Source organism: Xyrauchen texanus, chromosome 3, assembly GCF_025860055.1.
Source record: "Xyrauchen texanus isolate HMW12.3.18 chromosome 3, RBS_HiC_50CHRs, whole genome shotgun sequence".
Taxonomy (NCBI): domain Eukaryota; kingdom Metazoa; phylum Chordata; class Actinopteri; order Cypriniformes; family Catostomidae; genus Xyrauchen; species Xyrauchen texanus.
Genome location: NC_068278.1, coordinates 25,809,731 through 25,824,473, shown reverse-complemented (window position 1 = coordinate 25,824,473; position 14,743 = coordinate 25,809,731). Strand labels below are relative to the sequence as shown.

The window sequence follows — 14,743 nt, the reverse complement described above, 5'->3', positions numbered from 1 at the left end:
CTTGGGTAGCCTTCTAATGCTTTTTAAACTGACACACCGCATCAGATAATCAATGCTCAAAAGTTTGGGATGACTCATAGTACTCTTTGTTTCATTGAATTATTCAGAATAAACACACTACTCGCACTACTTAGGAGAGTTCAGACCGAACATATTCTTGCACTAACAAAAGCTAGACTCAAGCAATGAATATAACAAAACTCTGGTTTCTTATAAGTTGAAGTTTGAACAGCCCCTTTACTACAAAATGCTGTACAATAGTGCAGAATTATGTGAATTGGGATGCGGCCGCTATAATTGCGGTCAGTTGTGATTTATAAATTAAAGCCTGATGAGGACATTTCTTTATCTCAAACTCATCAATGCTAAGACAATGAATGTCATGCACTTTAATGATCTTAAGATATAATTCCTCTTGCATGGTCACAGGAGGACCAGTCACTCAATTCATAGGGGAAAGTCATGCAAGACAGCAAAACATGCTGGGAAATCATCTCTGCAAAACTCAATCTGCCATTCATGCTCGTTTGTTTAGACAAATACCAGAACAAGAACATCTAGATTTATACCATTCATTAGCATAATATGGGATCTAGGAGACGAGATCGTCAACAGACCTAATCAAGTCATGAACTCGATAATGATCAACAAAAATACAAAATCTGCATGTAAAGTTCACCAAAGTTTTTTTTTTTTATATATATTTTTTGTTTTGCAGAATAATGTCCAATCTGAACATATAATCTTGACAAATTGTTGTAGATGTACCTATTAACAATGGACTAAATCTAAATTGCTCATGCTACTTGCAAGAGGCTGCAGCACTGAAGTAATGCAACATGCACACAATATATGTAGAATATTAATGTGGACATTTTAGACTTGCCTTCCAGCAACTCTGTAAGTAAATGTTACGATGTGCCTCATTTGTCTCTCTGTTTGTCTGCTGTCCATGTTCCTGAAACAAGCAGAGGCGGCAAATTTATGATCTATTCTGAAAGTTTTGCAGTTTATATAGACAACAATATGAAACTGCAACTAAAAAAATATGTTTTGCAAATTGATGTCCTCGAGCAATGTCATTCAAAATCATTATTATTTTTTTTTTACTATGAACAACTTTACATAGTCTTTCAAGAACAGCTTTTTATGTATTGGCTTGTCCTCCAAATTCAATTTACTGACCTTAATTTACAAACTACAGCATCTCTCTAGTCTAATCGACAACTACGGATTAGAAGAGTTTGACCTTAAAGGAATATTCCGGGTTCAATACAAGTTAAGCTCAACTGACTGCATAATATTAATTACCACAAACATTTATTTTGACCTGCCAATCCTTTTCTTTAAAAAATGCAGGAATCTGGTTTCCAGTAAGGCACATACAATGGAAGTGAATGGGGCCAATACGTAAACGTTAAAATACTCACTGTTTCAAAAGTATAGTGACAAATCAAACAATATGTGTGTTAACATGATTTTAGTATATAAAATCTCTTACTAACCTTTTCTGTGCAAAGTTATAGCATATTTTACAACTTTGTTGTCATGAGTGTTTGTAATCTCAAATAATACATGAGTTTTATCAGAAGAATTAATGTAATTGCTTTTATGAAATTATAAACTTTACATTTATGCCTTTAAACCCTCCAATAATTGGCCACATTCACGTCCAACCTCAATGTAACATTTATATGTTTGTCAACATTATGCCACAAATGCTGTCAATTGAGCTTATCTTTTATTGAACCCATAATATTCTTTAAGAATAGATCACACAAAACTGAAAATGCTGTCATCATTTACTCTCCCTTATGTTGTTACAGATCGGCTATGACTAAAGCTGCGGCCACACTAGACTTTGCACTCAATTCTCATATTTCCACATCCATGGATAATCATGGCTCAATACAAAGAATACACATTTCTAAGCTGCACTGTTTTCACTGCTCTTTCCAAATGCAATAAAAAAACAATGGACATCGAGACGGTCTGTCCGTTTTAACATCTTTTGTGTTCCACATAGGAAAGTCATTCAGGTTTGTAATTTCATGAGAATGAGTCAATAATTACATAATTTTCATTTTTGGGTAAACTAACCCTGTAAAGGGTGTGGAGAAATCCACTGACTTCACAGCATGTTGATATGATTATGATCATCCATTTGCTTAAGATTCAATTTGCATACAGCTTTGTCTCTGATCTTAGGAAAGCTCTATATTGCTCTTGAGCTTGGGAGTAATGTGCTTAAACATCTATGAATGCATAACTAAATGTCTAGGTTACTGTTGTAACCTCCGTTCCCTGATGGAGGGAACGAGACGTTGAGTCGAATGAAGTGACAATAGGGGTCTTTCTTGAAGGCCTCGGTTACCTCTTAACTTGAGAAAAGGCTAATGAGAAATTGGCAGACTGAATTTGCGTGTCCCTCCCCTGGACATATGGGTATAAAAGGAGGGAATTGTGCATCTGTTAAGTCAGGTTTTGCACTGAGGAGCCAAGAATATATAGCCGGAAAATACACACAGGGGGATTGTGAGGGACCGAGAAGTCAGGAACAAGGAACACCAGCTTTGTAATGAAAAAATGGGGTTTATTTGAACCCAAAAAGAAAAGACAACTTTACAACTCATAAACTTCTTACAACAAAAATAAATAAAATAAACAAACAGAAAATGAAATCAGGAAACAATTAAACAAACAACCAAACAAACTAAAGCTGACCTCTGAAATGAACAAAGCAACAGCTTATAAAGGAAAGGATGCGCCCATTACAAATTAAGAGGGAAAACAATTTAACTACTCATTCAACATACAACCTTACATAAATCAAAATCAGGACAAAAATAGAAATATATAATAAATAAACTTAAGCAAGCAAAATGCAGTCAAATACCACAAACGTACAACTAAAGAAATCAATTAATAAAAGATATTAACATTCCTTCCTCCCCGGACCACTCCCAGCAATGGTATGTCCGAGCGAAACTAATAACCCTTAAATCTCCGTTCCTGCCCGGACTCTAATTCTCATCGCGCCAGGATACGGCCGTCGCTTCCCCACGCCAGGATACGGCTGCAGTGGACCATGCCTGAAGGTCACCGGTAAACTTAAACTCAAAATAGAGACAAATATAAGTGACAGATACAATGTAACTAATTTGCGTGCACTTCAAATCAGTAACAAAGTAAATAAAAATGTGTTGTAAATGTAAACTTAACAATAAAGAATTAATGGATGTTGTTTGTTCCGTGTAGTTATTGTTCCATTATACTAAACAAATAAATGTGAATGACAAAATAAGGAAAGAAACTTAAGGATTCTTAAATGAATAAATTAATGTCTGTGTAAATGAATGTGTGTGCGTGGGAGCGATGACACAACATTACCGCTCTTGTGCGGACTCCACCTGGGCCGTCACAGGGATTAATCCATGAAGGCCCATCCTGTGGAGCACCTATTCCAGTACAGAGTAATTAGTACCCGTAGTGTGTCTGGTCGGGGAATTCCAAAGCAATGGTGTCGACGACCCACTGGGATAGCCTCTGTTTGGAGACAGCGTTCCCTTCATGATTTCCATCAAAGCACACAAAGAGCTGCTCAGAACATATAAAGCTCTGCGTGCGGTCCACATAGGTATGCAAAGCATGCACCGGACACAGCTACAATAAGCTTGGTCTGCCTCCTCCTGGGGCAGCTTCGCTTGCAGGTTCACTACCTCTGAGGGAGTCGTAGGATCTTTGGGCACGTAGCCCGTTCGGGGTCTTAAGATGACGTGAGCATCTGCCAGACCGGACTCCAGGCAAGTGTCGCTGACAGAGAATGCTCGCATGTCCCCAACACTCTTGATAGAAGCGAGGGCAATCAGGAGGGCCGTCTTCAAGGAGGGGGCGTAATGCTGCCTGGTAGAGGGAGCTCTGGCTTGGTTGATCGTGTCTACGACAGCTTGTGGTAGGCCACTTGGATCTTCCGCAACCCATCAAAGGGCCAGCCATGGAGGTTCCAGAGGTCTGGGCGCGGATGCCAGAGGGTGCCCTGTCCCTGAGAAAGAAGGTCCCTTCTCAGGGGAATCTGCCAGGGAGGTGCTGTCATGAGGAGCGTAAGATCCGAGGACCCACTATTGGCCCACTAGGATCCAACAGCAATGCTCTTAGAGGCGAGTGGAACACCACCTTGCTGAACACACAACCGCTCGGCTCCGAAGAAAAAATCAGACTAAACAGATGCACGATTCCCTCCTTTTATACCTGTATGTCAGGGGGAGGGACATGCAAATTCTGTCTGCCAATTTCTTATTGGCCTTTTCTCAAGTTAAGAGGTAAACGAGGCCTTCAAGAAAGACCCCTAGAGTCGCTTCATTCGACACAACGTCGAGTGAGCGACAGACAGGGAATGGGTCATAACAGAGCACTGGATAATCTACAAAGGATAGTGAAGCCATGCTTGTACATACTGTATTGTAAGTATTTTGTACCTTGCGTGAGCATAAGTATTTCCATCCCCACTAATGAAGAGCTTTGAAGGCCAAACACAGAGCAGTACTAAGCTGCATAAATACATATGAGAAGGATGCATGGGCACACGATATGGTAGCATTATCAAGTGCAAACATTTTGTCCCAGGGACATGAACAATTTACATAAATTTAATCAGAAGATCAGACAAGCATCTTTTCTTTGCTTAAATCATTGGTGTATGGCCAAGTGCTGTGTCACTAGATTACACCATCCTTCTCAGTGTCGGAGGCGTTGGCTGGCTAAATTCAATTGATGTTCTTTTCTCAGCAACACAATCCATGATTTAAAGCCTAGAAGGGAAAAGTTCATGACTCAGTACAAAACACGCTGTAGATAGAAATCCTTAGCTAGCTAGCGCTCAAAGCATCTGTCTAACAATACAGATTACTACACTGAGTTTAGCTCTGTTGCAAGACCTAGTGAGCTGCCTCAATGCCTACTGTCAACCAAGGCAGCAAACTTCGTAAGGGCCATTCAAACTGTTTTTTGCATCCAACTGTGCTGTTTTTTAACATAAACATGCACTAGATGGACGTCTTTGCCCATTACGTCACATCATACTGTTGTACGATCTCTCTCTCTCGCACAACCCTTCGCAGTCAGCCTTTATCCCTCTCGGAGGCTTGATTAGCCTGATAAGGGACAGCGTGTGTAGAATCACAACCCGGCCTGCCCTCCGCCCTGCCACAATCATACAAATATTTTTTATATTATTCGGATGAATCCGTTATTCCTTTTGAAGTCATTATTTGTGCCTTTCCAAATAAGGCATTCAGCTCCGGGCACATCCCATTTGAAAATCTGACAAAAAGACTAAGGTACAAGACTGTACTTACTGTCTTTAATGAGGGCACAGACTACAGTCCCATGAATCTCTGCAAATGACATCATTGAATATAAAATTATTGAAATATATAAAACAATTGATTTTAGGTCATTGATTATAAGTATAGAAATATAGTTATGTTTATTGTTAAATTTTCCGATGTGCACAAATTTATAAGTAGCTTGAGAGAGCATGAAGACTGACTCATTTGCGTCATTCAGAGTAGTTCATTGGAGTGGGTGGTTGCTTCCAGTCTTATTTTGTGGCTACTGGACCATGGGTAGTGTAATTGTTCAACATGAAGTCTGCTATTAAAGGCAATTTTTAAGCAATGAAGTTGAAATAACGCAGACGGATGACTTCAACAGAAGAAAAAAACATAGATGAACAATCTCAGGGCTAATGGTATGTCTGTCTTTAAAGGTTTATAAGTTGAAAATCAATTTGTATATGGAAGAAATTAATGGGATTTTTACTTCCGGAACCAGAGTGTGGCGCTCTATAGAGTTTGACATTAGCATGTTGCTAAGCTAATAGCAAAATATATTTTAATACAAATAAAAACAAATTGAAGATGCAAATATTTGGTAAAATAATCCATGTTCAATTACACCAAACATTGTTATCGATCATTTTCAGTAAGTAATTATATGTATAATCAACATTTATTTTGCTTTGTCCCTAATCTTATATTATAATTTTTTTCAGAAAGCTCTACACAATACATTATAGCAGTGGTTTTCAACCAGATAGCAAGCTTCCAAGGGGGTCTCAAGATGAATTAAAATTATTTAAAATAAGTTCATAAGATACAGTATAACAAAACAGTCTAAGTTGCTATAATAAACCCTAAAACCAATATACACATCAACAAGTAAACTGACACAATATTTATTATTTAAATTTATTTCGTTAATATTTATAATAACTGTTGAAGAACAAACCGATTCCTTAAAACTTCAGGAATCACAAAATTATTCACAAATAATAATTTGATCTACTGACATTCCTGCTTCCTGTAAATAAAGTTTAAAACAAGCAGCTTTGTCATCATTACAGCAGAAATATCAGAGGAATTATCTCCATGATCCTACAAATAAAAATGGTCTTGGACAATGTGGCTTAAGAAACACTGAATTATGGGATTGATGTCTCTGCAAATGATACATACGATGCTTTCTTAGAATAAGGTCAAAACAAGATACCTTAGTAGGCAGCTGTAAAGCAGTTTAATGGAAAGGAGGAGGCAAGAACTGGCTTGATGACATAAATAATATTTTAATGCTAAACTTAAAAAAAAGACAAACACACACACGACGGATATGTCCATAAACGATCTCTCTCTCCCGCACCATCCTCCGCAGTCGGCCTTTATCCCTCTCGGAGGCTTGATTATCCTGATAAGGGACCGGGTGTGTAGAATCACGAACCAGCACCGCCCTCCGCCCTGCCACGTTCCTCCCTTGTTCTCTCAGGCAGGGGAGCCCCCGGCATGACGTACACCCCCTTTCCCTTGGGAGGGGCGTGCCTTTCGCCCTGTCTGCCGGCAGGTCATCCCAGTCTACCTGGATGAGGGAGGGGACAAGGGGAGGGAAACAAATAATAAAAATGGGGGGGTACTTCCTGTAACAGTGTAGTACCCCCCAAAAAACACCGTAAAATTTAAACGAGAGGGAAAAAGGCCAACGCGGAGTGGCAGTGCGAGAGAGAGAGGAGAGAGAGATGAAAAAAAAAAACACTTACTCGCTTGTTCCTCGGCCACTCCTCCACGCTCTAACGGATGACAGTCGCGCCTCTCAGGGCAGATCGGAGGCAGACCTCCAGCCCCTGTTGGACGGAACGCCCCGCAGCGTTCTCGGGGAACAGAAGGGGTACCCCCCGCCCCTGGCAGTGGTTCTCCTGCTCCAGGCAGTCGGCAGCGAGCCCCTCCCTGCTCGCGGTCGGTGGTCTTAGACCCCGCTGCGTTTCAGCGGCTGGTAGGGGACTCCTCCGCCCCTGGCAGTGGCCCTGACCGCTCCAGACGGTCGGTTAGGAGCCCCTTCTCCTCTCGCTGTTGGTGGCCATTCCTCCGCTTCCAGGCGGCTGGGCTCCTAGTCCCCCCGGCAGATGGCCGTGGCTGCTCCGTTGGGGTGGACGGTAGTGGTGAGAACTCTACTACGGCGTATCCCTCCTCCTTCCCGGATTTCGGCACCAGCGTAAAGCAGTTCAATTGAAAGGAGGAGGCGAGAACCGGCTTGATGACATAAATTATATTTTAATGCTAAACTTTAATGAAGGCCCCGCCTTCCGCCCTGCCACAGCAGCATAGTTCAGATGCCTACCTTTTAGAACAGCTTTCACCTTGGTAGCACACATAAATGCCTTGAAATGCTGCCTCTGGAAGCTCACTAGGTTTTGGAAAAGAGCTTGTGTTTGGCACCCATTCTAATCATATTTGACTGGCCAAATCATTGCATACATGGGAGCAGTGTAGGCCTTTCCATTTCAGAATAAGCCCCACTGATGATGTGACATCTTTTAGGTCCACCTGGTCCCATAATAACCCTGAAGAGCTCTAGCAGCAGTAGTTTGAGTTATTACCTGTCAAGTATCTTGGACCACTGTGTTAGCATGGCTATCTCTGAAGATTACTTGTCTGTTTCAGAAGGAGAAACAAACTGAAAAAATTCAAATATTCAAAAAAATTAAACTGATGTATATGTAGGTGAATAGGTGTGTTGTTAAATGTGCTGGTAATCAATGCCGTGCTAATATTCATTACAATTACATGATTGCAAGTATTCTTATAAGTTCATATAGAGTAACTTTTGGTTGGTCAGTTAGTTTGAATATATATATATATATATATATATATAAAGAGTAATTGATAGTCTTTGTTGTGAAACGCTTCACAAAGGGCTTTATTTTCTGAAGAATTTCAGGGTTGCAACTGACAAACTAAAGGAGACACAAAGCAGAGCATGAGCAAAAATTATGGCAGACAGTGAAGCCTTAAAAAAAAAAAAAGGTTTCATGACATGATTTGTTGCAGGCTCCCACTGTCTGGCTGTGTTTGTGTCTTGACTGACAGGCCAAAGACTGAGAGAAGACTTTTTAACATTCATGACCTTGTTTTCTTATGTTGAAATAAAGGAACAATATGGTTTTGTGCTAAAAATTAGTTTGATCTGATTATATTTCTCTCTTTAAGTCATCTCCTATTTTTTTACTTGTAATTGCAGCCTAGTTTGGGTGCTCTTTCAAGTCAGTACCTCCTAAATTTGTAAGCATTGCTCAGAACATTACCGGTTGACATAAATTTTGGAATATTTGTTTACGATTCACGTCATGCATAGTAATTAAGCATTAGTCACAATGCTCCATTTCCTCTTTTTGTTCGAATGAGAAATTGGTGCATGTTCTGAATTCTAATTGATTTTGAAGTAACAATGTGCTTTCTCTCTCCCTGCTATTTTCAGATATCAACAGATATTCACTCAAATGCAAAACATATATATCTTAGTCTTGCTAGACTTCCCATTGTCTTCTATTATTATTATTAGATTAAGCAAATTAAAATTATTATTATAATTATTATTATGGAAAGTTATGCAGCACACTGGTTGAAAACAATTACTCCTACTAATAGCTAAGCTAAACTAAAAGCTATCCTAGTTGACAACAAGTTAAAGTAGCTTGCAACATTTAGAGCTTATTTTTTATAAATATAAAATATTAAAAATAGCTAAAGGATCCCATGTTTATGTGAAAAAAAGAAACACATTAAAAGTATAACAAATTATATTGCCAGCTGCTGTGTACTGTCTTAGATTTTCACAAAAAATGCCTTTCAAAAAAGTAACCTGTGGCAGTACAGATGGATAACATGGTACTTTGGTATACCGTGGTACTACTAACTGATTACCATATTCAAGTACTCTGGTATTTATAAAAAAACAAGGTAATGTCACTGTATTTTAGGTACTTTAAGTGCTTTTGTGTACAGTTAGAGTTATGCTACTCTTTTGGTTTGGTTTGATTTATTTCTGAAATTAATGATTATTTATTTTAATTAATTTCTAAAAGGTTGGAAAATGAATTTATATCTGCAGTACAGTATGTTTACAGTACTTAATGAAGAAATTCTTCATTACTTCAGCAAATAATAAGATCCATTAACATTTTTTTTTCACCTCGTTGATTGTTGGTTAACATCCATTTCATCCAGTGCTCTTTTTGTTCTGAATTATCCCATTACTGAGAGAGAAACCACTCCACACAATTTGTGAGTGAGCTGTCCAAATTATTCCTCATGAACTGATTTGAGTCTTTTTGCAAACCCGTTAGACCAATTCAAAATAAATGATGCGAAAAAAATAATTACCAGTTTTGATTCTTATCTGTGAGTTGATTCCTAAAATACTGGCTTTCAGATGTGAGCTAAGCCAATGACTTAAAGGAACAGTTCACCCAAAAATGAAACATTTCTCATCGTTTAGTCACCCTCATGCCATCCCAGATGTGTATGACTTTCTTTCTTCTGCAGAACACAAACAAAGGTTTTTAGAAGAATATCTCAGCTCTGTTGGTCCATACAATGCAAGTGAATGGCAACCAGATCTTTAAATCTCCAAAATCACATAAAGGCTGCAAAAAAGAATCCATACAATTCCAGTGGATAAATGTCTTTAGAAGTGATATGATGAGGTGTGGGTGAGAAGATCAATATTTAAGTCAATATTTTACTTTAAATCTTCACTTTCACGTTTTGATTTAAAAATTGATCTGTTTCACTCCAAAAGACATTATATCGAGAAATATATTAATCCACTGGAGTCGTATGCATTACTTTCATTCAGCCTTTATGCGATTTTTGGATCTTCAAAGGACAGATCATCATTCACTTGCCTTGAAATGACCTACAGAGCTGAAATATTCTTCTAAAAATATTCTTTGATTATGTTCAGCAGAAAAAAGAAAGTCATACACATGTTGTATGTCATGAGAACGATGAGAGAATTTAAATGTTTTGGTGAACTATCCTTTTAACAGGTGTCATTTTGTGTATGAACTTGTTTCCATTGGGATACTGGTTTCAGACATCATAAAGCAATCATGCACATGCCTTGAAGTATTCCAACCTCTGTATACAGCATGAGATGGCAGCATTTTCATCATTCAGACACAATAACAATCTAACTTTTGTCAGCGCTAGGGGCCGTTCACACCAAACACATTTTATTTTGCATCTGTCCGCTCTTTTTCTCAGTTGTATTTCTATGTAAACATGCGCTAGACGGATGTCTTTGTCCGTTGTGCCATGTCTCTCTGTTTTCAGATTTGTTTCTGTTTAATATCTTGAGGACATCCAACACTTTCCACAATTTTGCTCCCAAAAGTATAGATAGGTCTGAACCACACATGACAGGATTTGAGAAATGTAATTGTCACTGTGGTTTACAGGTACTTCAGGTCTGGAGCTCCACCTGTGATCAACCCCCTCCATACTCGGTTTCCAAAGGACACCACTGTACCAGGCTCTTTTGCTGTCACTTTGACATGGACACTGCCCAACCGCACCACAGGGGTTTTCAATGTCACCAGTCCCCTCCCAGGAGACTGGTTCCTGGCTGCACACTTACCAAAGGATGAGGGGAAGATATCTGTCAAGGTAAGTCAATGAAAAAGAAAGATCACTCAGTGATTATAACACAACTTCATAATGAGAGAATAATTTCTGCTTTCATCAAGTGCTAAGCTCGTTGATGATGAGAAGTGCCTTATGTTCATGGTTTTGCACGTACTTTCCACTTGGCATTTATGCATTTATAATTGAAGCTACTCACTTCCGCACAATCAGTGGGAGGCCTTCATGGGTAGTAATTTAAAAGTGAGCACAGTGATTTCAGAACTTGTCAGAACTTATTTTTTTACCCAAACAAGATTATAGATGCATTTCCTGTCAGAGTGCTCATTATTTTGCTTGTATACTAGCATGTTTTGTAAGCAGTCCTGAATATTATTTTTTATAGATTGTATTTCATTAGAAGAGTAATTATTTTTTGTAAAGGATACATTTTTCGTTCAGTTTTAAAAAAAAAAAAACACTTGTCTCTGTTCTCTAATGGACATCAAAACAGTTGACTCACAGACCTGCAGGGATGTTAAATTTAATTTGTGGGCTAAAGAAATGTAGCATTATTAATTCCTACTCACCCTTCAGAAATCACTAAATGCATTTTAATTCTTAAAAAAATAAAAAGACAATTACTTTTGAAACACAAGGGGTCAATCGTGTAAGACAGTGTTGTGTAAGTTCTCTGAAAAGTAATTAATTACTAACTACTAATTGCATCTTCTACAGTGTAATTCAATGAATGTACTAATTACTCTTTCTGAAAGGTAATTGCATTATTTATTACTAATTACTTTCTAAAATCCTGATCAACCTTGACCAGATGAAAAATATATAGTAATAAGAAGGATAGACATGAAACTGTTCTTTTAATTCTTTCAAATAAATCATATAAAATCAAACAAATTATTCATGAATTGGACAAATAATTTAAGGGAGATGCATTAAATTATAAAAAATACATTTTAACTTTAGACACAAAATTTAGATTTTAAATTCGCTATTGTTTTATATATAATTGTTCTTGAGTCTATACAGTATTTAAAGCAATTACACCAGAAGTAACTGTAATAAAATTTCTGAACAATTAAGAGTAATCCCATACTTTACTTTTTTCAATGAAAAAGTCATTTAATTACTGTAATTAATGACTTAGTAATGCATTACACCCCACATATCTTACACTGGTCAGCAGTAGCTTAATAAAAGCATAATAATGGCTCTCAGCAAGTAAACACAAAAGTACAGCAGGCTGTAGCATTCCTATTAGGAGTACTACTGCCCAAAAAGAAAATGTAAATGGGTGAAAATCAGCCAGTGGAAAGTATTTAATGGAGTCATGCTGCTGACAGTCGAACCGGGATTCAAATGGCAATGTACTGCCTCACAATGGAGACTCATTTAATGGTTGCATAGACCAATTTCAAACTTACAAAAAGTAAGTGCACTCTATGCACAATACAGATTCATAAAAATATTCAATACCTTTAGCTAAATCCATGTGGCATGTGGAGCCAGCTGTAAAAGAACTGTCTTCAGTACAGTGTTTAATATGGTGTATACTGCAAAAAATCATATTGCCTTGTTTTCCAATGCAAATATCTAAACATCATTAAAGGGATAGTTCACCCAAAAATGAATATTCAGCCGTTGTTGTTATAAGCCTATATGATTCTTTTTAAGTTGTGAAAAAAAATGTGTGCTCAGTGATGTCATACAATGGCGACCACCACTTCATTTACATTTATGCATTTGGCAGACGCTTTTATCCAAAGCAACTTACAGTGCACTTATTACAGGAACAATCCCCCCAGAGCAACCTGGAGTTAAGTGCCTTGCTCAAGGACACAATGGTGGTGGCTGTGGGGTTCAAACCTTCTGATTACCAGTTATGTGCATTAGACCACTACACCACCACCACTCCTCATGAAGCTTCAAGCTTCAAAAGAATGCAAAAGTATAATTCAGAAATCTGATAAATTATTCCACGAGAATCATGATTTTTTCGTAAGAATACGATATGGTTTGGTGAGAAACAAACCGAAATCTAATTTATTATTTAGTGAAAATGTTCATGTTCCGTTGATCTCTTGGGGGTGTTCATGATAGGGCACCAGAGCAACAGTTCACGCAGCCCCCTCATGACATTGGGGCGTTCAAGCGAAAACTTGTTTGTTTATCTAAAAACAGGTCCACCACAGCAAAATAGAGACAACAGAACACAACACAGCTGCACACGAAACAGCGAACAGAACTTATTATACATGTCTGAAGAATTGTGTTGAAGAATTTTAGCATTTCTATGCCCAGTCTTATTTTTTGAAAGTTTTGCACCATTGCCAGTTCACATTGGATGGAGTTATCCGCATGTTGCCGAAAATAGAAAACTAGCCATTAATAGAATATACTGTCTCCCCACACTGCTGGTTAGGACAAAGACTCTGATTACCATAGAAAACGTCTCGGGTTATGACTATAACCCTTGTTCCCTGAGAAGGGAACGAGACACTGCGTCGTTGAAAACGACTCTTTGGGGAACGCTCCTTAGCGTGCGCCTCTGAATTATGAATGAAACTATTCCAATCTTGATTGGTGTTGCGTCATGACGTAACATGTGACGGCATAACCGGATGCATAAAAGTGACGCCGGCACACAAACACATTAGCCTAGCGATGAAGCAAGCCGCTCTCAGGCATTGAGGGGCGTGGCAGGATGACGCAGTGTCTCGTTCCCTTCTCAGGGAACAAGGGTTATAGTCATAACCCGAGATGTTCCCTTCTGAGGGAACTCGCACTGCGTCGTTGAAAACGAGTCTTTGGGGAACGAATGCCCACTAGGCCACACGCCGAAAAAGGCCTGCCCTAGAGTGAAACTGAACTCAGGCACTCAGCTAGGACGAGAGCACACGTGCACCAGGCGTACTAGGGAGGTGCAGAAAACCTGATGAAAGTGTGCGGGGTAGCCCAACCGGCTGCCTCACAGATCTCCTGGAGGGGCACTCCCGATAAGAGAGCCCTAGAGGATGCCATGCCTCTAGTTGAATGAGCCCTTATGGCCAAAGGTGAAGGCAAATTGCGCACCTTATAGGCCGAGATAATAGCCTGAACAATCCAATTACTAATGGTTTGTTTCGAAGCAGGGAGCCCCTTCTTAGGTGACCCAAAACACACTAACAGTTGGTCCGACCTCCTCCAAGAAGAGGACCTCTCGAGGTAAACTCTCAAAGCTCTGACAGGGCAGAGCAAATGGAGCCTCTCTTCTTCTGCCGACACATGAGGTGGAGGATGAATGCCTGCAGGACAGTAGACCGTGCCGTGTTAGAAGGCACCTTAGGCACAAAGCCAGGTCTCGGGTGCAGAATGGCTTTAACTCCGCCAGGGGCAAACTCCAAGCAAGCTGGTGTTACTGCCAGGGCTTGAAGATCTCCCACCTTCTTTAGAGAGGTAATAGCTAAGAGAAAAGCCATCTTGAACGTCAGGTCCTTGGGCAAGGCCGACTGAAGGGGTTCGAAGGGGCCAGGGATAACCCTTCGAGAACCACCGCCAGGTCCCAGGCAGGAACCCTGGACCTGGTTGTCTGTCTCATCCTCCATGTACCACGGAGAAAACGAATGATCAGCTGGTGCCTCCCCAGAGGCCCAGCACTCAATGGTGCATGGAAAGCCGCAATGGCAGCCACGTACACCTTAAGTGTGGAAGGGGAGAGACCCACAGAGAAACGATCTTGAAGAAACTCCAGAACTGAAGCCACCGGGCAGTTAACTGGATCTACTTCATGTTCTCTA

At 39.4% G+C, this 14,743-nt stretch overlaps 1 protein-coding gene across 2 annotated transcripts in view; it reads left to right on the top strand.

The window, feature by feature from the left end:
* LOC127629034 (transmembrane protein 8B-like) overlaps positions 1-14,743 on the top strand; it is a 226,650-nt gene that overhangs the window by 80,684 nt on the left and 131,223 nt on the right. For both annotated transcript variants that reach the window (XM_052106051.1, XM_052106059.1), the window contains one exon: positions 10,787-10,994. In XM_052106051.1, the coding sequence (XP_051962011.1) occupies positions 10,787-10,994 (208 nt within the window). The remainder of the gene's footprint in view (positions 1-10,786; positions 10,995-14,743) is intronic.